The 25,160-nt window shown below is 43.5% G+C and overlaps 1 protein-coding gene across 6 annotated transcripts in view; it reads right to left on the reverse strand.

Annotated features, from left to right (window-relative positions):
* Window positions 1-2,108: 2,108 nt before the first annotated feature.
* Window positions 2,109-25,160, reverse strand: part of PDE1C (phosphodiesterase 1C) — a 320,244-nt gene continuing 297,192 nt past the window's right edge. For 3 of the 6 annotated variants that reach the window (XM_074843972.1, XM_074843989.1, XM_074843980.1), the window contains one exon: window positions 17,556-24,853. In XM_074843972.1, the coding sequence (XP_074700073.1) occupies window positions 24,840-24,853 (14 nt within the window). In that variant the 3' untranslated portion in view covers window positions 17,556-24,839. Of the gene's footprint in view, window positions 4,458-15,909; window positions 15,976-17,555; window positions 24,854-25,160 lie in introns of those variants that run through there. The other 3 variants (XM_074844007.1, XM_074843998.1, XM_074844025.1) reach the window with 2 other exon arrangements.

Raw genomic sequence — 25,160 nt, forward strand, 5'->3', positions numbered from 1 at the left:
CATGAGCTTTGGATTTTTCCAAGCTGTCAAGTCTTTTCTAACCTTCAAAGTAGGTTTTAGTCCCCCAGGTGGTCTTAGCATCTGAGACAAAGTTATACCTAACCCAGGTTTGGTTTTCTGTATTCTGTTTAGCCTGGAGAAGAGAAAGCTTAAAGGGGTCTTACCAATGTATATAAATGTCCGATGGGAGGGAGTAAATAAGAGTTGGGCTCTTCCCAGTGGTACTCACTGACAGGACAAGGGGCAGTGGGCACAAACCGAAATACATTAAATGACACTCACAAGCAAGAAAACATGTTTTTACTACTGAGAACTGGCACAGATGGACCAGAGAGGCTATGGGGTCTCTATCCTTGGAGATTTTCAAAACCAAACTGGACACAGTGCTGAGTAACCCGCTCCAGTGGACCCTATTTGGACTGGCCAACTCCAGAGGTGCTGTCCAGCCTCAGTAATTCTGTGACTATAGCCCAGGATCCTTACCAAGGGAGCTGCTTAGCAGTGTTTAGCAGGTCTGTGAGAGATCAGGATAAAAGTTTGGGGTAAAGGGAGGAGTACAGATGAAAGGATAGTGAGGGATCAGCCAGAAGGACTTGTGCTGGCCAGATACCTGAGCCACACAAGTGAACAACAGACCTCAACAAGAAGGAGAAAGGAGGTGCGGAAATGGCCGGTCCAGAACCGGATTTGCTTTATGAATCAAACTGTCTACCTGACAACCTAAACAATTGGGAAGTCCCATTTAAGCTGGTGAGACACAACTCCTCTTCCCTCCTCATCCCCTTCCTCCTCCATCTCTGCTCTGGCTGCTGCAATTGCCCTTGAGGACGTTGGAGCCAATCTTCCTTTCCAATCCCTGTTTGTGTAGACAGAAATACAAAAACACAAGGAATGAATACTTAAGAGTCTCTTTATGCCTCACTCATTGTGGATTTTAACATTCGGATTTTTAATTCAGACTTTAATGCTTTTCTAAAAAAATAAAAAAACAAGTCCCTCTCAAAAACCAGAGCATCAAACTTTCTTGCCATAGCAAAGCGATCCAGCGATTAGAGCAAAGACACAGTTCACAAATGGACTAAACAGAAAAAAGGCTAAATTTGCAAATCTTGATAGTTACAATGAGTAATTCATAACAACTCTAAATGGCATCATAAGTCTGAGATTATGAGATTTTCCAAGAGGGACAGATTACTCAGACTTATTCCTATGCTGGCAGCAAGTGGTTATCTCAGAAATCATCAATGCAGAAAAAGGCTGAGTGCATTGCAAAGCCAGACCTCCCCCAAATAACACAGATTTCATTTTTTAACTTCACACTTCAAAAATTTCCCTTTGGTGTACACTAGATGTCAGGGTTGGACTGAGAGGATGAGCCCATCCACCCATCACACAGCTCTGTGCATCAGGCTGGATGCCATCAACACAACTAGTTTTGCTTAGGAATTATTTTTGTGAAGCACCTGATATTTACAAGGAGCAGTCTGCACAAATATCCTCTCTCCCCCACTTTGCAGTATTTCATTTAGGCTGAAAGCCCCAGGCTTTAGAAGAGGGAACAGACATCCTGAGATATCTTTCCAATACCAGTGAGTATCTGCCAGCATTCTTCACTCTCCCAGGTTCCAAGAAAAATAAAACTAAACCGCTTGGGTGAACAGATATTTTCTAGAGGGAACTCTAATAGACAGAAACCTGGCACAGCATGGACTTGGCTGGAGAAAAGTGAGAGCAGAGAGGAACCTGATCAGAGCTACATTAAATTTGTAGAAGCCACATACGCTCCCCATGACCTTAGGCGGGTCATTTCGTGTGCCTTGACTACACAGCAGTAAATTCAAGATGGCAACTTATCTCTGCTTCTGTGGCAAAGGAGAGAGTGTGGACCAGGAGAGCAAAGTTAAAAATCACTCCCTTTGTGAGATGCTAGTGACACAAAAACAATAACCCCAATAAACTATTGGTAATAATGACAGAAAAAAAAAAAAAAGTTCCCCTTTTAACTTCTGCAAGTGATCTAGTGCTGTCCACTTGTCCAGAGAACAGTCAGGTAGGACTCTGTGAGGTAAAGTGTTAACCAAAGGGAAGGAAATCACAGCGACACAAAATGTGTTTGGAAGTATAGTATAATTTTGCATTTCTATACAGCTTATTTGTGTAAAACATCTCAGGGTATTCTACAAGCAAAATACATTTCTCAGGGAATTCCTAGAGATGAATCACATTTCATAAGCAGGAGGCTTTAAAGTGCATTCCTCTCTGCATTTGGTTTCGGCAGTGACCCAGCCTGGCTGCTGGAGTCACAAGTTCTGATGGTGGTTAAGGTCAACGCCACAGTCATGAAGCACAGGGTAAAACAGGCAAAAATAAGTGAAACAAGGTGACATCAGAGCACTTGGCCAGTGAAGATGTCTAGCAAAACACTGTGGAAAGGTATCAGATCTCAGGGCGAGTGCACCTGGAATTGCAGTGATCCTCTCTAAGGGAGTGAGGGGCATCTGTAACACTGTAAAAACACCCTGGCTCTTTTCATGCAACAGCCAGCCATGATTTTAATGTGACTGTCACATAGCAGTGCTACAGACACCGGCTGCGGCAGTTTTGGTGTTGGACATAGTTACAAACCTGTAGTGTATAACAGAATGCGAATTCACAGTGAGTGAACTTTTAGAAAATACAAATAATAGAACTGGTAGGTAGCAGGGAAGCTTAGAACAGAGAGGGGTCAGCCTCATTTTTATAGAAGAAATTTGGCCTCACAACCTTTGAGACTTCCTTGGAGGAGCCACTAATGGTTTGCAGTTCTCCATTTTGACAAGGTTCTGCTCCAAAGGCTGTCAAAGCTACTGAGCTGTCATGAAAGAATATCATAACATATGATCATAAGATGGGTAAATAATTGATTAACAATGGGAGAAATTAAAAAAAAAAACCACAACAGAGTGGGATGAAATGGTCAGCATCCATAGTCAAGGAGGATTGTCCTCTCTGCTATTCAACATGCTTATCCAGAAGATGTGATTTGGAAAAGCTGTTACAAGCAGGGAACATAAATAAAGGATGTAAGGTCAAAAAAAAGAAGAAAAAGAAGAAGAAGAAGCAGCAGCAGCAACTTACTTCAGTGTAATTTGACAAAACCAACACCATTCAGTGTTGATAAGTGCAGAACTATGTGTATATGCAGAGGTAACCCCACTCCATGTGTGCATTTGGGCTATAAATTAATTAGGATTTATTGTGGATAATTCTACAGAAACTCAGTGCTCAAGGAGGTTCAAAAAGTAAAGTACAACTTTAAAAACTATTCAGAAAGGCATGGAAGATGAATCAGAAAGTGTCATTACACTGTTTTATAAATTTCTGGTATACCTACATCCTGAGTACTGTGTGCAGTGCTCATCCTCTCCTTTCAAAAAAAGAGATTAGACCAAGAACAACAAAAAAAACCACATAGAGAAGACCAGCAAGGAAGATAAAAACTAGAGTAGGTTTTCTTGTGAGGAGAGTATGAACAGGACAAAGTTCACTGGCCTGGAAAGGGAGAGCTGAGGTGGTACATGAATGACCAGAGGCCTGGAGAAAGAGGGTACAATTACCTGCCACTGTTACTCACAGTGTAAAATTTAGGGGCAAGAGGAACTTTTTCAGAAGGGGTGTGTTCAGCTGTGAAACTCAGGCCATGGGACACTGTGCACCAAAAGAACATATGGGATCAAACTCAACTAAATTAATGCCACAAAAGACAATCAGTGTTATTTAACATTTATCAGAGTTTGTGCAAAGAACAATTTTGACACTGTGCTATGCCTTCTTTTTCCAATGAGTGAAGTGAGAGGACTCTTTGTACTCCAGCCTTCTACCTTCATCCTCCTGATTACCTATCATGCTACGACAGGAGGACATTTATTCTCAGTACAGCTAGGCAAGAAGAAACTTTCCAGTCTTACCTGTAGTAGGCAGAAGGTCACATGGAGAACACCGTAAGGAGACCAATAACCTAGGAAAGCATTGGCTTCCTTAATTTGACAGGAGATAGAGGTATACAATTACTTCTTTTAAGGTCACAGCCCAATATTTCAGTACTATATGGCATACGCTGCCATAAGAAAAAGACTATTGAGAACATTTCTAACAAAATGTCCATCATATTGTTTAGCTAAATCATACACTTGCTTTTATCTAGAATTGCAGCTGCTGTACAACACAGTATGGCCTGTGCAATGGTTACACAATGTCCTCCATCTGCCTGTGAAGAGCATCATTCCAGAAGATGCCTCTTTATCTCTTCTATTTCCTATTCCAGCTCTGGGAAATATGTTGGATCTTCTTCATCCTTCCCCTCTGGTCAAGCAGCTTACATCTCACTGGATGTTCCTCTGATTTCTTGTGGAAGGCTGGGAAATAGTCTCCTGAGCTGTGAGTGGACCTCCTGAGGTGACACGGCTGAGGTTTGATAGCTGGTGGTGACAAAGGAAGAACAACGATGGTTACCATGCCTAGCATTCACTTGCTGGTGGACAAGAAATTAATTCCTCAGGAGCTGTGTCTATCCCACTTGGCACAGCCGGTCTGTGCAAAGGAGGGTTTCTCAGACTGAGAGCGAGGGCTCGTTTGGGTTAATGGGTAGTTACAGAGGGTTAGGAAAAGGTTCAGGAAAAAAAAGATGTGAAAATATAAGTCATAAATACAGATGTAAAACTCTAGAATGAACCATAGACATCTCCAAAATTGAAATTTGGACAATTAAGCACTTCAGAATAATTGATCTTGAAATCATGCCCTTATTCTGACATCCCAGAAAACGACACCAACACAGGCAAATCCCAAGGAATATTCTCAAGGTTAGGAAACAACAGTTTAGACAAGAGATGGAAGTGCCAAAAGTTTAAATGAAGAAGCAACTTTATACTTACCTATCTACATGTAGATAGCTAAACACCTCACTGTCTTCAAAATATCATTGAACAAGGTAATTTTATAGCAATAAATCCGGATTGAGATCACGTTTCCAAGAATTCAGGAACAGGTGGATCTGAGAGGTTTCATATGATTTTCCAGTAAATTACAGGCCATTGTGAAAGTCACAAGTGGGCTACATATGAATCTATTCTCAATTTTTTGACTTTGATTATCTGAATCTGTCTTGTTTTCTTACATCATTACATAGGTAAAGTAAAAAATTAAACATGATTATGACCAAAATGTATTTGTTTTATGCTTATTTATCACTTGTAATATAACCAAGTAATAAGTCAATAATTAGCATGATAAGCACTTTAAAAGAAAAATGTTCTCAGCATGAATCCTAAGAAGCGAAAAAGATTCCCCTGTGTGAGCTAGCTAAAATCAAATGCTAGAACAGTCACACTCTCATCTTGTTAAACTCCTTGAGTGATTAATTGTACTCTAAAATGTCTTGGGAAACAAAAAAACTATGGATTTCATAAACTTTAGAAATACAAGTCCAGACTTCTGCATCGTCATAATCTTTCCTTGACATTCATTAAAAGCTTGAAAAATATCCAGGTGAGTTACTGTTCTTTGAGGCACATTCACTTTTCAGATTAATTCCATTTTCTATACTCAGCATGGATTCAGCCAAACCATTATTGGATTTTACATTGCTCAGCATGGGGGAATGTTTGTTAACCGGAATTTTACTGGAGTTGTTGCCAGCAGAGATGACTTGGCTAATAGGTTTAAGGGGGTTTAGCCAGAACACTGACAGTGCTGTTTATCATCCTCATACAGGAGTTGATAAAGGGGATCCATGACATTTAATTTCTTCAGGCTTTAGTGACTCAGAGTGATGGGGAGAAGAGTCGCTCTCAGGACTCTGGAGTTCTGTTCTCAGATTTCTCTCTGACTTCTTGACTGACCTGGACTATAACATTCACTCCAGTTTCTCCATGGGTAAAATGGGAATAAAAATGAGAATACTTACCTCACAGGGTTTTTGTGGGCTTCAGTAGGTTATGATTCTCAGGAGCTTCATGCATGGAGTGATGCAAGCATTACAAGTTTCTAACCTTGATGCCACTAAAACGCATGAATTTCTTTTTTTTTTTTTTTAATTTAGGGAAAATAAATAGGGTTCTTTTTAAGATCATGTCTGTCATCAAGGCAATGAAGGCAGAGAATAGGTATATGGACAGTGCCAGCATAGACTAGAATAGTTGCACAAGTAGCATCATGCAGAGAGACAATCTGTGTGTTGTTCAGAGACTGATTTAGCAAGGAGGCTAAGAGTGCACTAGCCGCACTGTTGCCCTGGCCAGTGGGACGTGCAACCCAGCATCTTACAGAACATCAGCCATGCAAACCTCAGATTTGGCTAGGACGGCATCCACCCAGTGCTTACTCTTATCCTTTCTTTGAGATAACTCTTCTTTTGATTCTTGAGAGAGGTCAGGACTCCCTCTAGCTGCTCGATATAAACACCTGCCCTACGTCAACATTATGCCTTGATTTGCTTAAGATATAACGGCCATCACAGATGAAACAATGAATGCCAGAGCTGCCGCTTAGCAGACAACTGCAAATGAAAAATAAGCATAGCTGCTGGGAAGATCTCACCCTCTAGCACTAGCCCTCAGGTTCTGCTTGCAGCACCACATATGCCAACCTCATACCACCCTACGCCCTTCCTGCAGGACACACACCTTTAACTGATGTCTGTATTTTCAAAGAGTTCTGCTAAGCAGAAGGGAGTGTAAAGCTTATAATCTGATTTTAACTTTTTGGTAAAACCCTGTAGGTTGGATCTGATGCACCTTAGCTTTAACTGCAGATATTGTGTCAAAGTGGGGCAGGATTTGGGGATATCTGCAACACATTTACAGCAGACCAACTAACAGGTTTCAGAGAACAATGCAACTTGTATAATGTTTATATGAAGGAACAAGAATTGTTCATTTCCCCATCCCTGTTGCCCCCACCATGTGTAACACAAAACCAGCTTACTCCAATCCACACAACTCCAATTAGATTAATTGCTTGAGGCACTACACTGGAAGCTATCATTTTGTATTAGCAGCGATGGATGCTCCTATAAGTAGACATAGCTATTGCATGAGAGACTGGTTTGGAAGTGGAGGCACATACACAGAAGGGCAGGTGAACAAACATGTCAGATTTGCCAGTTTAAACCATTCATCCATGAGTCAAGAAACCATCGGAGTACCAAACACTACCACAAGTTCTGCCCTTTAAACTGAGCCTAAGATGTGCCATGCATCCACTGGATGAGGCCAACAAGAGAGCCCATCAAAACCCAATTATTTTGCAGATGATCACTTGAACTAACAGTGCAGACAATGCCAAGAGCTTCAATCTCATGGATAATCACAACAGGAGAAAATAGTTCATTGAGGAGTCTGCCCTCAGTTAATCAAGCATGATAGTCATTTCACATGAGCTTGAAGCCAGGGGATGCATCACCACAGTCCACAAGAATTATTGTACACTAGTCAAAATTTTAGCTGGAATTTCCTTGGTTCCACTGACTTCCCTAGAAATATACTGATTTGCAATATTTTTTTGCCCCATTGTAATAAGAAGGGAATTATTGCAAACAACGCTTACTGACAAAAATACTATATAGTCATCCTGAGTATCTCAAACTACTAAAAGTTGTTATAGCAACAAACACTCTTGTTACATAGCACTTCCACTCTGATCAGAAAACAGAACAAGACAAGGCAAAATGCTGATATCCTTTTCTTTTCCTTTTCAAGCATTTTAAAGCAGATAGATATAAACAGTTCTATTCATTCAAAAGCCATGTCCTTTCAAAAAAGCCATGGAAATGTCATTTTCTTTAATGTCATCGCTACAGTCACTGAGTGAATAGCACAGTTTTTACGCATGAGCACCTGCTGGGAAACAATTTGACTCCGATAAAAATTAAGAACACAGTCAGCTGAGCAGCCACACCTGCAAATGAGATTTGAGTGATCACTGCTGGCATCTAGTACTGGAGGGAAAGGAAAAGGGGTTGGGGAAAGAAAACAGGAAACTGGAAGGGGGAAAACACACCTGCCCCCAAGCTGGTGGCAGTCCCCTGCAACGCTGCTGCCACTGCTCCTGGAAAAGGACCCAGCCACGGCTCCCCACCACCTTTGCACAGAGGGAAGTCCAGCAGTGAAGCATGCCTGCTGCTGGAGGCGGCCCGTTTGGCCTCAGCACTACAAGACAATGCAGGTGAGCGTGGATGAGGATGAAGACTGAGACACTGCTGTCTCTCCCAGGTGTCCTTGCCTCGCAAGGGGATGCTGCGGCTCTGCAGAGGCACTGGGGTGGAAATAGTGTCTGGGACACAGCTTGATCCAGACAGAAATACTTCTTACCCCTTTCCAGACACTCACGCAAACACTAAGAGCCCCTGGCATGCCATGGACAAGGCATTAATATGTTCCCTGACCGAACCAGCTGTGGTCACTGGCCTGCGGGGACATCCTGATGACAGACCTTCTGCCATCTGTCTTCGCCCCTCAGCCCTCTCCAGAGCTACCACAACTTTTGCCTTCAACTACTATGCAGGCAAGATAAAGAAAATCCTAGGAGAGGGACAACAAGAAAGATGAAAGGCTTTTATGATCAGTAAAGTTGATTTACAGATTTAGCTAAAAAGATCACCAGTGAGGTAAGGGAACTAGTTCATTTGGCATTTTTACTGGGAGATGACACAGGAAAGTTAGGGATACTGGCATTCCTAATTCAGTACTCGGCTGTTAAATCAAGGGAGCACATCCAGGAGGGATTCTTCCCTCTCCCTTTTGCTGTCTTTGCCAGCAAAGGAGATTTTCTGCTGTAATTGTCAGGAAGATCTGCAGGACAAAGAAGCAGGAGAACCAAGACTGCATTTCATTAAAGACACTTAAGAAATGTTCTAAACTTAGGGAGAATCAGTCTCCTAGGAGCATTAAGAAAATCTATGTGTTTATACAAAATTCACTGTTCTCTCCAATGAGACACCTCAAGGAGAGAGTCCAAAGACTTCTACTTCTTGGCCAGTCACTGTGATATAAGCTGAGGGTTTAGTTACTAATTATGATTTTTTTCCTGCCCAGGTATGCTTTTTAATCCACTGAATACATATTGTGCTCTCCTCTATGCCCAGACAGCTTCTACATTAAACCTAGCTCTATGTGACAACCTGAACTCTGCAAGTCCCTGCTACGTAACATTACACAAGATCCAACTTTCAGGAGTATGAAGATGTACCACAGCCTGTAGCAAACAGTGTTCATGGTATCATCAGCAATATTGGAATGGAATGGAATGGAATGGAATGGAATAGAATGGAATAGAATAGAATAGAATAGAATAGAATAGAATAGAATAGAATAGAATAGAATAGAATAGAATAGAATAGAATAGAATAGAATAGAATAGAATAGAATAGAATAGAATAGAATAGAATAGAATAGAATAGAATGATTAGGCCTGAAGGAACCTACAACGATCATCTATCCAACTACCTGACCACTTCAGGGCTGACCAAAAGTTACAGCATGCTATTAAGGGCATTGTCCAAATGCCTCTTAAACACTGACAGGCTTGGGGCATTGACCACCTCTCCAGAAAACCTGTTCCAGAGTTTAACCACCCTCTTGGTAAAGAAATGTTTCCTCATGTCAAGTCTGAACCTCCCCTACAGTGTAGTAGCAAATGTCCCTTAGTGCATTGGTAAGAAACATTGAGGAAATCATACATGCTCTCTACATCGCTGCAAAGTTCCTGCAGAGGGAACCAAACCCCTTTCTTTCACCTCTGGCATCACCACAACCAAGAGAATGTATACGGTATAAATGCCCTTATTTACATAGTCTGAATACACATACCAATTTTGGCACAAACATCCAAAATGACAATAATAGTACCTCTCTTAATCTTCCAGTACTCAAAATACTAAATCCTAAAGGAAAAGGAGACTTGCCAGAGTTTTAGATAAGATCTGAACATCTTCCCACAAACAGACAAATAACTCACAGAAAGGTTGAAGTCACAAATGAGCTCTGAAAGTTGTACCCCATGTCTGAAGTGCATTTTGTATCTCATACAAACACAGCCAATGGGTGTGCTTAACAGAGGAACTGTGCAGCTTGATTTCAGTGGGACAAGGGGATGTGACAGCAATAGCAGCAATGGGCTATTTTTACAGTTTGGAAGAGTCGTCACTTGTGTGGCTGTGCTTTGGGTATGGATCCAAATGCTCTGGGTCTGAAAATGCCCAACCTTTCCACCACACCAGTGTAACCTCAGATCACTTGGTTTTCAAAGCCTGTCTTATTTCCCTGGTGGTCTGTCGGCACTGTCCACCCCATCCTGTGGCTCTGGTCACACTCTGGCTTTCCTCCAGGCTGTGGCTGCTGAAATCAACCCCCTTACACCCCAGCAAAAGGGTTTGTGTCCAGCCAGGTCAAGTCCCTGCTCCTCCTCACTGCAGGGCCTCATGGCTGTCAGCTCTAGGGCAGAGAGGGGATGACAAATAGGGTAGGTCTCTGGGCTGCAGGGCTGGTTTCTGCCATGGCCTGAGAGAACAGTAACAGCCCTGGGTTCGCCCCTGGAGCCGAGTGGCAGAGGATGCATCAGGGACACCCAGCAGCTGGGCCCAGAGTGTGGCCACCAAGGGCAGGGACAGGCCCTGGGCCTCCTGGGCACAGCGACTGCCTCGGGGCCAGCACCCCAAAGGCTTTCTCCGAAGGGTGCTGGGCGGAGGGGGGCGGGCGGGGCTGCGCATGGGGGCCCTGTCAGTCACCCCCATGTCACAGTGCCACCCCCATGTCACAGTGCCACCCCCGGCAATGCAGCAGTCACAGTGCCCCAGGGCAGTATAAAGGGGGGCACCCGCCAGTGTCCCGCTGCCAGAGCTGCCCCGGGGGCAGCCCGAAGACATCCGAGAGGAGATCCTTGAGGGGAGGGTGGGATTACTGGGAGGGGGCTGAGGGAGGAAGACCAGCGGCTGGAGGAGGCGCCTGGAGGTTCTCTGCTGCAAGGCCAGCTCCCGGCAGGGCCACGTTCAAAGCCCATCGGATGGATGGATGGAAGGAAATCCTGCTTCAGCCTTCAGGGAACAGACACAAACCCCTCAGGAGATGAGAAGAACCACCAACCCCTGGAGGTGCCCGAGGCTCTCAGGCCTTTTCATCTGGGTAGCCGTGGCCAGCCCAAGGGAATGCCTTCTTGAGGAGCACTGCAGAGCTCGCGGCCCTCATTCCCTGAGGAGCCAGGGGCAGCAGCCATAAGAAATGGGATGCAGGGATGTTCCCAGGGGTCCCGGTGCTTTGGAGCACCCACTGGTGCCCTGCCAGGCGTGGGAAGGATTCTTGCCCCCAAGGTCGATCAGGCCGGGGGCCTTTGGCCACTCTCAGAAGCCCCTGAGATGGCTCCAGGGTGAGGGAGAACAGGGCTTGGGCATCTCCTGGGAGGCGTGACCAGCCTGTGGGACGAGGAGGCAGGTCTTGCTCACCTGCTCAGGGAATAGCCGATCGCCATTGCTGGGGTCAGGAAGGAATTTTCCCCCGGGGCACATTGGCACTGGTCCCCGGGGGTTTTTTGCCTTCCTCTGCAGCACTGAGCATGACCACTTGCCAGGCCTCCTCCGGTCCCTTTAGGCTGGGTCACTGCCTGATGCTCGTGCACCACAAAGATGGCCTCTCGTGCCCTGCAGCTGGGGGGAGGGAGGCTTTTTTTCCCCCACGGTGGGCTATAGTGAGTGTCCCCCGGGGGTTTTTGCCTGCCTCTGCAGCGCTGAGCACGGCCCCTGGCCAGGGCTCCACTGGGCCACGCTGGCCAGGTGCCTGCTGCTCCTGCTCCACGAAGGTGGCCCTCGTGCCCCGCGTCCGGGGGGAGGAAGCTCTCTAGACTCCCAGGGTGGGCCCCAAGGGTGCCCCCCAGGTGTTGCTGCTTGTCCTCTGTAGCACTGAGCACAGCCCCTTGTCAGGTTTCCTCTGAGCCCTTTCGCTCGCTTCTTGCCTGTGGCTCTTGCCCCTCCAAGGCCCCCCTTGTGCCCTGGCTCTCCCTGGCTCTCTTGCCCCTCGCAAGCTTGTAGCGGGAGCGACTCTGCTCTTCCCTTGGCTCCATTTCCCCGGGGGTTCTTGCTCGTGCCCAGCAGCCTGTGCTTGGAAGGGCTCCAGGCTTGCTGCCCCATCCGGAGCTGCCCCTTTCCAGCTCTCCCTGCCTGCAACACAACCGCCGGGCAGGCACGAGAGCGCTTCTCCTGCATCACTGGCCAGGAAGCACAGCGGTGGAGCAAGTTTGGGAAGGCAAAATGTATCCTTGTCACCGATATGTGTCGTACTTTGGAAAATACATCGTGGTACCACACACCTCTTCTTGTTCCTCTTTTGTGTGTGGTCAGTCCTGATCCTCATTCTTCACGTTCTCACTCTTGAGGACACAGGGACGGCCTGTATTCCTGCTGCTGCTTTCTGCAGCTCTGACTTCCCTTTGCCAGACTGCAAGGGATGTTTTTTCAAGCTAAGCTGAAGAACGCATCAGCCTGCTCCTGGCTACACATGTGCATTGTGTTAATGCTTGTGAGCATCGGCTCTGAAACAGATTCAGAAAAATAAAATCCTGTTTCCAGTTGTAACCTTTGTGATTTGTGTCCTTGAATGTTTTTGGAGCTGAAAACCCCCTGGCATTTCAGGCAAACAACCATCTCCTCGTTACTCGACTCATGGTGAGCACAGGGAATAGAACAGAACAGTTACACTGTGCTATGCCGAGAGTTCTGCATGAGCAGCTCTGAGCCAGGTCTGAGGGGTCCCTCCAGGAGAGCAGCTCTCTGCAGAGCAGGTCCAGGCCCCCCCAGGAGACAGGGGCAGAGACGGGCACAGCTACAGCATCGCTTGGGCAGGGACTGAAGGCCCCGGGCTGAGCTGAGACACGTCCCCTGGGCCCTTGGCAGGAGATGGGGGCGGCTGGGGGTCCCAGGGAGGCTGGTCCCAGCCACTGAGGCCTATGAGCACCCCCAGGACCCTGACAGAAATAGACTTCCAAACGTTTCCAAGCGACAGAAAGAAAAATGATGTCACTCAGTGACTGTAAATAATACTTCTGGGTACATCAGTGCCCCGACTGTGCTTCCTCACTATACAAAGTGCAGGCTCCTTGGAGAAATGGTTGGTTAATCCTCTTTGCACTGAGAAAAAGGAGTCGTTCCAGGAGTCAGCAGACGTGCACGCAGCAGCTGGGCTCCCCGCAGCACTGTGAGATGTGGCTGAGCAGCCAGGGGACTCTGGTTTCACCAATGGTCAAGCCCAGGTGGGAGCACTGCCAGGGCTCTCTCCTGCATGCAGTCACCTAACCTTGTAAAACTTCCCCAGCTTAGTGACCTCCTGGGTGTTCCTTCTTCTTGTGCACTTTAAATTGACAAGGCACAAATTCAAAAGCAATGCGGAGGACTGACCAACCTGCCAGCAAAGAGATGGACGGGATCACGCACACTCGTGCCTGCTCTCGTCAGCCTCACTCCTTCAGAAGTGAGACTAAACCCAATGCAATAAAGCTTCCTCTTTTTATTCAGGATGCTGCATGTGATTCACAGAAAAAACAGCAAGACAATAACATTTTCTCAACTAGCAAATTGTGTGTGTTTACTCTTTCTTAACTACATATTAATTAGTGGCTTCTCCCAGCATAAGCAACCCCCCCTAAAGATAATCTATATAGAGCATAAAGTAACAACAGCATAATGGCTGTAAACAAAATGTGTCACTGGACTATATACGTGGAAAATATTGCACTATTATCTACTCTCCATCACATACTGTAAATAGCTGCACGAGAAGGGCTGATTTGCAAACCTTACTGGTGCAGTTTGCTGTGTAAGCCATGGTAACAGGGCATGGGTAGGAAGGTATCAGTGTTAAACAGCCAAATAGAGAAAACCCACTGCGTCCCTAAACCAGTCAGTGCCAAAACATACACTGAGGTGGGAGGTGTCTAATGAAGAGAGTGTCAAAACACAGCTAGTCATTTCCGTAAGTGCCAGACAGAAGGCACCTTCCTATAATTCAACATGACATCGTCACAGCAAGCATCGGTACTGGAAGTAAGGCTGGACTGGCAACAAATCCACAGTGTCTTTTCGCAAAAAGAGACACGATTAGGTTGATTGCTCCCCTCTCTTGAAGGTGGATCCTCCCTACTGCTGTTTTTCTAATAACAATTAACAGATCCCTAGAACAGATAGTCTTAAAGGGGAGTCAGTGTTATCATTCCCAAACAGATGAGGAAACAGGGGCACACAAGAAGAATTTAAGCAGTGTCATTTAGCAAGTCAGCAATAATGAAGGGACTGTACCTGGTAGCTTATATCAAAACCCTCTTGTCTGCATTTATATTCTCTACCTTCTTATTATAAGGGTGGTCTGCAGGCTCAGAACAAGGATCACACATAAGAAGGAATGTGGGATTTGTTGTTTGCAGATACTCATTAATGGATTGATGGGTTGAAAATGGTGTAACATTGGAGAAATGGATGAAACATCCTGTGTAAGCATTGCTTGTTAAAAATAAACAAGGGACCAATACAAACGTGCAAATTTATAAAAAGTGAGCTAGTTTTGAAATTAGATCTGTTTACATTAGATGAGAGTTATGGCTGTAGCGTGACATGAATGTTTCCTTTCCTTAAAACATTTTTTTTTCTCCAAAAAGCAAGACCTCTCCAAAATCTCTACAAAGAGCAAGACCTCTAAATGCCACCTCCAAGAAAATCTTGGGTGAAAACATCCAGGGTAGTAGCCTCTCCTGTGAATATAAATACAAGAATTTAACAATTGCTGGGACCCTATGAGAAATAAGCAATATATACAGGTAATACTTACGGTCACTGCCAATGATGAGAAACTTCGGAAGTTAAGAGGATGTATTTATATTTCTTGTTCCACGCCTTCTGTCTTAAAAATGTCTGGGGTTATGTGATGTGAGCATGCTGTTCAGACATTTAAATTTTACTTTCAGTGATTGTCCATTCTCGTTCTCGAGCAGGACAGTAATCCCTGGAGCACATTGTTTTACTAGGGGAAGAGTGTGTTTTGAACTCTCACATTCGTGCTTATTCTTTTCCTTACACCCAAGCGGTGGCTGCAGCTGTGCCCGGGGAAACAATCTGCTAAGGTGGCAGCTGCTGAAGAGCATCACACCATGAACAGCTTGGAGAACTGAAACAGCACAGAGACATGCTGCTGCACCTGTATACGGAGCCACACTATCTGCTGGCACAGCAGCCACTGATCAAAATACCTCTAGTAAAACTTTCTAGACACTTTGCTTGAAGTTTGGAGGTTTTTTTCTTGGTGACCTATTGTTGTCTTCCTGCAGACTTACTCATTCTTAAACCTACTGTGAATTATACATCTATGACTGCCCTTGCATATGCACATGCAAGATAGTATCTTGTTCATGCTAAGACATCATTGTGTTCAACTGCTTCATATTACCCTCCTTCTAACAGTTGGTGGGACAAAGATGAAGGGATTAAGAAAATGGTTATCGAGGTGAAATAGAGACAGCAGGATTTGGTAGATGGGAAGGGCACAAAAAAAGCAATGCTTGTTCCAGAAAACAGCTTTATTTTTTCCCTTCAGCATCTAAGTCCATGTGATAAAGGCCCAAATTAATTGGCCGATCGAATTAAAATAGTCTGTGAAGCCTGCACTGCAAGTCACAAAACATAAGGTATTTGTTTAAAAAAACTGAAGTGTGGTAAAGACCATTAAAAAGAACAGTTCAACTCCAGTGAATGCATTTAACTTTTTTAATGTGATGTGTAAAAGTCACGCCATACCTGGAGAGGAAGTCATCTATGTCCATCTCCCAAACAGAAGGCACTGTGAGTGCCTATTTCTAAAGCTGCACATATAAGCAAATTAGAGTGAGGTGGTACCAACTGACCTGGCAATGTAAGGTGGTTTGCTGAGGAACCCAAGCCTGGTAAGTCAGCTGAACGTCGTGCTGGACCTTTAAAGAGAAACAGTAGATTCAGCAGAAATGGATGAACGGTAGTCCCACCAGCCATGAAGATGCTTTTGGTAGTGCTGTCACCACATACAAGGTGTTTGTTGTCTCTTTCTGCTGCTTCTTATCCATGGTTTTAGGTGAGGCTAACTTTGAAAGTAGCCTCACTTCTGGAGACCTTTCCATCTAAAGGAGTCAAAGTTTGATAAACGTATCTTTCTTCTTTTTATCATTTACTGGGTTTGGGCAAAGATACCTGAGTTATTGATTTTGTGTTTCACATTCTTAAGTTTTGGACCTATGAACTGTTGCCAGATGTCAGACAGCTTTCCCTTCAGCTACCTCCGTGTCCTCACAGAACTGGCAGTTGCCAGTTTTGTTGCCCAGCACAGCTGTGAAGGCAGTTACACAGCACTTACCTTGCTTCTGTGGCAGTTCAGCAAGTGGCTGACATCACTTTGGGAACCACCGGTTGGTAATGACTCTGGACATCTATGTCACGGGCTACACGTGCCAGAGAAAGGACTCTGATACTGTATGTGCAAGCAGAGGTGAGTCACCAAATCATTAGATGCCTTTTCCAAAAAATCTTTTCTACCTTCTTGCTTGTGTGGCAGTCATTTCCAATTTGAAGATCACAGCCAATTACATCAACACCCTAAATATCTAACAGAAATTGGCAGCTTGGGTTCAACTCTGCTTGCACTGGACTGGAGGTACATGCAGACTCAAACTAAGCTGGTAAGGTATAAGGATACAAGCAGTTACAGTGGCAAGCACATCGCATGTTCTTCAGAAAATCAAGACCAGTGAACCTCCCAGAGAGGAAAGGAGTGAATTAAAACGGGAATTTTGGGAAAAAGGGAACACACAAAGCCTTTCACGCTTGTATTGAACATCTCTGAACTTTACATCCTCCTTAGAGAGAATGGCTTTGTCTCTGCCACTCTTTATCATTTTTTTTTTTTTTCTTTTTTAAGGTAAAGATCAAATAGTAAAACAGCAACAGCAAGGGAAAATTCTGGTCATTACTTGCATAGTGTGATGACTACCGCACAGACATTGCCCGAGTCTACCTTTGGAATAAGATACTTTGTAGAAAGTGCTATGTAGAAACGGAGCTGGAATGCTGTGAAAGGAGGTCTATAACCAGTACTGGAGGACAAGACACCAGCTCTGTGGAATCGATACTCAGCACACAAGAAAAAAATCACACGAGCAAGTGTTTCAGTGGCATGAGCGTGGTGTGCTGTTGTTGGTTTAGATGCTCTTAGGGTCTGTGATTTCAGCCAAAAGAGAAAAAGGGAAAGGTGAGGTTGACATGTCTGATCTCCAAACAGGTAAAGATTTACGTTGGGGTTCTTAAATGTGCTATTTGAAGTCTCTACCTCAATTTCCCTGTCTTCAGAAATTAGCTAATGCCCCTAACTCCTCCTCACAGTGGCAAGTAGCGAGCCATGACTGTTATCCAAGCAATATTCCCACTACACTTTATGGGGAGCTGGACGCTGGAAAGCAAAAGGCAAGTGCCATGTCCGGATCAGATGTAGAAAGCACCAGAACAAAATGAACCCTTCTACAACTTTAATTCAAATGGAGTGGAGACCTCATTGTTTTTATTTGGTAATAGGATGAACATACATGGACTCAGTTACAGAAAAACTGGAATGTTGAAAAATGTTTTATACATTTAGAGACCACAAGCCTCTTCTTTCAAATAAAGAACTAACAATAAATAAATGTTTAAAATTATTCTCAGAACAGTTGAGAATACCTGACATTACATGGCATGATTCATTTCGGGTTTGCATTTTTTTTCCTTATGAGTCTTAACAAACCAAATAGGATGGTTTTTATTCCCCTACCCACCCAGTCCCAAGAGCAAACTTGTGTGAGTTTTGCTTTCAGCATGTATTTTAATTTGTTTTCTATCCCTGGTGCAAAATACCACAACAACCTGCCTCTGTCTTCCTCAAAAAATGTTAGAGAACAGGTGTCTTGTTTATTTTAGTTCAGTTCAAGAAAGACATCTCCATTATCAGTTCTAATCAGCTAATATAAACATACTCTAAAGTTTATGTTAAACTTCGTACATAGAATTCCCTGCAGAATGCTAGCTGAGAAAAGGTTATTTTACAAGACCAAGATCCTTGAATTTGGTTAATTTCCCCCTGTCCTTCCTACCAATAAGCTTAATGTTTCTTAACTTTATTTGGGGCCTGTCACTATAGGGTTAACCACAAGAGCAGTGAAATCTACTGTCACAGATAAGCCACAATGTCCACCCTTCCTCCTTGCTTCTGAAGGTAGGTGCAGCTGGGGTATGACTTTGATTGAAGTGCCTACAAGCATCATCATAACAAAGAGAGAGATATAGTCTTATTTAAACACATTGTGGTGGAAACAGCTCCTACCACAGCAAAGGAACACAGAGCCACCCTGAAGCATTGGCTTGGCACAGACAGCCCTGTTTGGAATTAGCTGTATATGTTCCAGTTATTTACTCTTTGGCCCCAGACACTCGGTGGGACCAGCAGGACTTTGCATGCAACTTCCTTTGATTTCAGTGCAACTGAAAGTGTGATCAGGCCCTAGGTGTTATTTCACTCTAAGCTGATGTTGCAAATGCGATGGCTTTTGTCTATTGGGGAAGAAGGGGGAGGAGAAAAGGGAAGGGAAATACTCCTGTGAGAATCTGGGCCTGTAGACAACCAGAAGGTCTGGTAAAAACCCAACCAGAACCCTACAATAAAAATAGCAAATATTTAAAAAAATTGCATATAAAAGTGTATAAAAATATCATCCAAGCAAGAAGAAAAGGAAAATGCTCCTTCTGTCATTCTACTGCTAGGTTTTATCACTAGAAAACCCCAATGGCCACAAGTAATTTTGTTTGATGAATGCACTCCTACGACCACCAGCAGAGACAATGGGATTACGTATATTCCTCCTACCACTGGATAGCTTCTAAAACCAGGGTGTCACGAGCACACAGCAGTCAATACATATGCACTTGGAAGAAACTGAAAGAATACAAAATGCCTAGCGTGTGCTGTGAGTCTTGTGAGTGAGTGCTGTCATGCGCTTAGGTATGAGGGTAAATAAATTCGCTAAAACTGAGCTTCAGGTCCTCAGCCAGCTTGTCTAGAAGTAGCTTCATTTTCTTCTACCTGGTGGTTAAGTCACCAGAGCGGGGAGATCTGATGCCTCAAAGTCCCGGTCCTGCTTGGGTACAGATCAGAACCCTCAGTGTTTGCTGGGGATCAAAAGGGACATTGCGGCAACAAGAGGGCAGTCTCAGCAAGTGGAAACCCATGGCCAGCATTTCGTTTTAACAGAAGATAATGGCACGGGCAGTAGCAACCTGCCCTGCCCTTGCTTTGATCACAGTAATTGGACAGGGAAAGGTTTGTCTGGGATCGCAAAACCGTCTGCCTGTGGAAGCAGGGGGAGCACCACGTTAGGATGCACACCGGACACTAAACGGAGACTGGAGCAGACCTGCTCATGTCGTAGGTAACACAAGCGGGAAAAAACCTCTGTACCCACTTCGGATGGAGCTGTATTTATGCCTTAAAATGGGAAAGCATGTTTTTTTTCCCTCCTTTCTAGCTGGCCAGCACTGATGCCCACTCCCCGAAACAATTTTCATGGAGTCAGTGCTGCAGGGCTCCTTCCCATCCTCAGCCAAGATGTTCCTGCTTTTGAGTGCTGATGTTCAGACACTGCGCCAGAACAACTCTGAGATCAGCACCGGTTCAACATGTGCAAAAGCACAGGATCGCTCTGCTGTTTGCAATTATTGGGTGAGGTGACAGATTAAAAAAGAGTAACAGAAAAGGACTTGATCATGCTGTCACTGCTGAGTACAAATAGCTAACGTGGTTAGCAGAGGATGATGAGTTTCATCATTATAAAAAGAAATGTGATGAAAAAGAAGCCAATAAGAAATATTTAGGACCATCTCATGAGTTCCTGGAGATGGACTAGTTTACCTACTTGAAGCAAAAAAAAGTACTGTCCTTGTCAGATTCCATAATTTTTAATTTGAATAGATTATTGTACTTTTTAATTAAAAGCCATGATTGGGACTCACCATAGAATTTGCAAGGACTAACAGCAGAAGTATTTGCCTTTAGCTAAGAGAGCTCACAGACTTTCTGATTACAAAGCAGCACAGCACTATCAGCTATCTAGTTTGAAATATTTTTGCTTCCAGACTGAGCTTATAAGACTTTGTAAGTACATATGCAAACATTGGCATATTCAAAGGGCAGTTTGCAAAAACACCACCATATACCATTTTTCTCTGGCATAACCAACTACATTTTGGAAAGTTTCTCTCCAACTACAAAATTTATGCTTGAAAAAAGAAACATCAAGAAAAATGAATTTGTCTCTTTCATTCACCCATCAGGAACCAGGCTTCCAAATTCCAAATTAACTCTGATGGCTAAATGTCCTACTGTATTAATACATAGTGTATTACACCAGATGGAGCTCTACAAAAGGCTGCACTTTTAGATAAACATCAGTCTGCCTGGATTTACTACCTTGAAATATGTTTTAAGTCTAAAATCGCAAAATTTCTTTTTTTAATCTACCACCTATTTTATCATCTGCAAAAAAAGAAGTTGCCTTCTGGCATCTATCTTTTTTGTCAAACACGGAAAACATTAGTGACATCCATCATCTTTTTACAATTAAACATAGCATTCTGACCTTATAACTTTGAAAAAAAAATCTTGTGCAGTTTGTAAGGAAAGCTGATTGACTTAAGCATTTTGAGAGGGTACATCACAGGTTTTTGCATTAAAAACAATTAATTTAAAAAATATACAAATCCCTTCTTTCACATGTGTGAACACTTCTTGCATGTTGTCACAGAAACGCAAGGTTCAAATCACTGATTGAGTGCAGCCCAGAAAACTGTCACCCTTTGGGCCATTAAATAATGAACAGGATACAATGAGGGTGGTGAAACACTGGAAGGAGTTGCCCAGAGAGGTGGTAGATGCCCCCTCCCAGGAAACACTCAAGGTCAGGTGGGACGGGGCTCTGAGCAACCTGATCTAGTTAAAGATGTCCCTGCTCATGGCAGGGGGGTTGGACTAGATGACCTTTAAAGGTACCTTCCAACCCAAACTATTCTGATTCTATGCTACTATGATTCTATAAAAACATATTGCTTCCCTTTTTTTTTTTTTTTTTTTTTAATTATAGTGTGTCCAAGAGTTCAAGCACTACATCACCATGACTCAAATGTCTGCTAATTCCCTGAACGCCAGTCCCAACTAAAGGCAAAAACACTGATAGGGATACTTGCAACGGTATTCCTCCCTATTTTAAGGGGGTAAAGTGTCTGGATTCTCCCTCTCAAGTTAGACAACCGTTTCTGAGAAGCAGAAGATGCCGGGTGCTCTTCCAGCAAGGCAGAGCTTTCTGGGAGCACCAGCAGTCCCTGCGCAGAGGCAGAAGAGCGCTGTCTTTATCACACAGCTTCCCAGCCTGTGCCGCCCTCTGTAAGAAGCACTCTGGGCACCAGAAGACCCCTTTGTGCCTACTGGTGGGCGCTCCCAAATAATTCTGTAGAATTTCAGCATGAGGCCAATGGTATGGGCCTTAAATTTTCAGAATTTCTGGCTTATTCATTGCTTGTATTGCTGAGGATAGAAAAGGAAGGCATCTGAAAAGATAATTTCTATACATCTGGGGAAAGTTAGGTAACCAGAAATCCTTTCTCACTCTTTATAAACACAGACCATTAGCTGATGAACATCTACTCCTTTTCCATCTTTTTTTTTTTTTTTTTGGTTGTTTCCTTTTGTGGAATAAAATAAGAGAAAGCAGTTCCGTATTTTTTTTAAATTTTTATTATTTTTTTACACAATTGCACAGTGGCTGATCTCTAGTTTAACTGGGAGGTGTCTAAACATACCATTCCTTGGCTCACAATGCACTAGCACAATGCTGCAGAGTGTTCTTGGGAGGTGGGGAGGCAGAATAGAGGAGTGTAGGTGTGATCCTGGGAGGGGACCCCACGAGAGATGCTTTCATCTGGCCTAGTCTCTTTGTAGGATTTCAATTTCTAGATTTTCCTTTCACTTTATATGTTTCCAAGTTAATAGATTTCATGGGCATTTTTTTTCGCATGACAAAAAATTCTAAAAAATGCTAATAATCCTCTGTAGCTTATTCAAATGATTTGAAAAGAGCAGGAGGATGTTAGAGCTAGCTCTGACTGCCTGCATATTGCAAAACATTTTGCTGCATACCTGTGTGCTGAGATCAGTAACTCTGACCATAGCATCTCTTCTAGAATGGCAGCTCTGATCTGTAGTCCCCAAGAGATGGCAAATCCACCACTTTGTTATCAGCTCCTGCCGGTGGTGAACAACCCTAACATTGAGGAAAAACATTTTCCAGTCTGATTTCACACCTTTGTGCCAGTGCATGAGAAACAAGAACTGACCAGCCATGAACCAAGCATTCTGGCTTTGCTGTCTAAAAGCAGTCACTCCCAGAAAGAAAAGAAAATATATCTTATCAGAAGCAGATGAAGATTCAGGTTTTTAAAATTATTATTATTATTCTACTGTGCATAATCTAAGGCATCTTTAGTCACTGTACATTAGGTAAGGGTAACTTAAAAAATATCGACTAAATCATCCTGTACCTCTGACCAACCACTCAGTGAGGGCATGTTCTCCCTGACTTCAGGGAGAAGCCTGACGAAGCAGGGACTGAATCACCAGTGTGGTATTCAGTTCTGCGTATTTCATCAGTGTGCCTTCAAAGAGCCTGGTCAGGGCTGGAAGTCATATTCTACCACTCTTATCGGGGTTGAATGCTGATGGAGGAGGGGAAAGGGGAGGTGAGAAAGTGCTACGTGGTGACACAGCCTGCCACACAACGTGGAGCGTGCTCGACGCTGGCTGCGGGGCCACTGTCCTCCCAGCACCCCGCTTTCCTCAGGAAATCTACCCCAGAGCTACCATTGAACCAGGAGCTCACAATGGGAACACTATGTGCCCTTATATTTATTTTATTTAAATCAGTTGCTTCAGTGAAGCCAACTACAAGTTCTAAGAACTGCAAGAGTTATTTTTGTACTTTTTCCTTCTGAAAACATGTGATTGAAGTGCAACCTTTTCACAGCATGAACCTAATCTAAATCTCTAGCTTTGAACAAACTCAAACTCTGGTGTCCAAAAAAAGAACTCAAAATATCTCTAGCCTCAATAATCAAAATCCCAGATAAAAACACTCCTGAGTGAGAAGGTATACACATTTAAATGTGGATTTAGGCTCAGCTCACTGCTGTGATTTCTCCTAGTGTCACGGGAAGCTTGTCCCTGTACATGCACAGTTTAAGCAGGAACAGAGACTCAAGCTCTAATATAGGCTGGTGGTAAAGTCCTGTGCTTTTGAACATGAAAAGGAAACACCAAAGATTTACCTTCCCTAAGCCAATGTCTTGCACGTTCTCTACATGACAGCAGTCTGATTCCTTGTAAAATACATATACAACTAACACAGCAAGACCCTATCCCGAACAAAAAGGAGTTAGGCAAAAAAACAGTTGTATGCGTACGTATGTGTCTTGATTTCCACATAGACAGGTAACATTACTTACAATTAACTGGATCCGTGTCAAGATCCCAAGCCAGAAAAGCACTTACATACATGTATGACATTTCTCATATAAAGATACCTTCCTGAATCAGGGCCTGAGTGAGTGAGTTTTTTAACATTTCCTCTTTAAAAGGGGCCAAAATGATGGCTACTTTCCATGTGTCTAACTCCACTGGATGAGACAATTCTATCCAGCAGTGTACTTAGGACACAATTTTTCATTTTGGTTTTGTCTCTCCATACATCTCCAGCAACGCTTTTCCTTTTCTTTGGCCTGTCCATTCAGTCAGTGATGAAAGAAAGACCACATCGAGATGAAAGTAATAATTGATCCATGTGATTCCCTGCTGCCCTTCTTCACTGAGGTCAGACACAGTGGTTACTAGTAGCCCATGAACAAATATGGGAAACAGCTCATTATCTGTAATCTCAAGTTAAGGCAGGCACATCAAGCAGTACATTAGTACATGCTCTCAGAGTCTGACAATAAAATTTGCCCCATGGGAATACCGCTTTCATCGATTATTCCTTTCCTACTACTAACTGCAAAAACAGAACAAAAACAAGGGTTGAGTGAGTCTGCCTGCTGTTTAAAAAACAAAAACATTTTGCTATCATTGCATCATCTGGTAAAGACACCAAATCCTAACAAATGGTCAAACGACTCTACAAATTCACCATTCTTATTAATAAAATCTTCTACGGCAAGGGTAAGACTGATGTCAAATTCTGTCTACCAGCAATTGGAAAAGGCTCTCGGGAAAAAAAAAAAGAGTGAAAGAAGTGAAGTATTATGAAGTTTTCTTTTCTTTTTTATATTCTTTTGCATCATCCTAATGTTGGTTTCACAAGCTGAGGCATAGCAAAGGGCCATACTGGCTTTTGAAGATGACTCTCATCTATTTACTTGACCTGTCCAGAAAAACAGAACCATTTGCATTAGGAAATCGTCACTTTTTTTTTTTTTAACAAAATCTTCCCAAAACAACAAAAAATGCACACATACACAAACAAACAAACAAACAAAAATAAAACTGACCCAAAAAAACCAAGGCCCCCACCCTAGAACCCAGAGTCATTAACTGTGAAGTAGCCAGTGGGAGGAGGAGTGTTTTGAAAGTTGTTTAACGCCTTCCCAGAAACTGGTCTTTGCAGAAGGAGGAGGAGAACAGGAATGAAGAAGCTCAGCTAAAATGATGAAAGAAATTTGCAGTCTCTTTTTTTATATATTTTTATTCTTCTGTATCTGAAAAAAAAAAAAAAGAAAAAGAAAAGTGTCAAATGCTGCCTTTCTCCCCTTCGTCCATGGAGCAGGTAATCTGGGAAAGAAAAAGAAAGGTCTCAGTTTAGACAGCCTCTTTTCCTCCAAGCAGTGCAGGGTGGCTTAACTGTTGAAAGGCTGCAAGGTGAGGCGCACCAAAGCAATGCCTCTTATTGGCTCGACTGGAAGTACCATTCTGTCCTATACAAAGTGAAACACATTGCTCTCACTAATTCAGTGGGAATTCAACCTCTGCCATCAATGGGATCGTGTAACAGAATCCAGCATGCTT

The sequence above is a fragment of the Strix aluco genome, chromosome 1 (assembly GCF_031877795.1).
Source record: "Strix aluco isolate bStrAlu1 chromosome 1, bStrAlu1.hap1, whole genome shotgun sequence".
Lineage (NCBI taxonomy): Eukaryota > Metazoa > Chordata > Aves > Strigiformes > Strigidae > Strix > Strix aluco.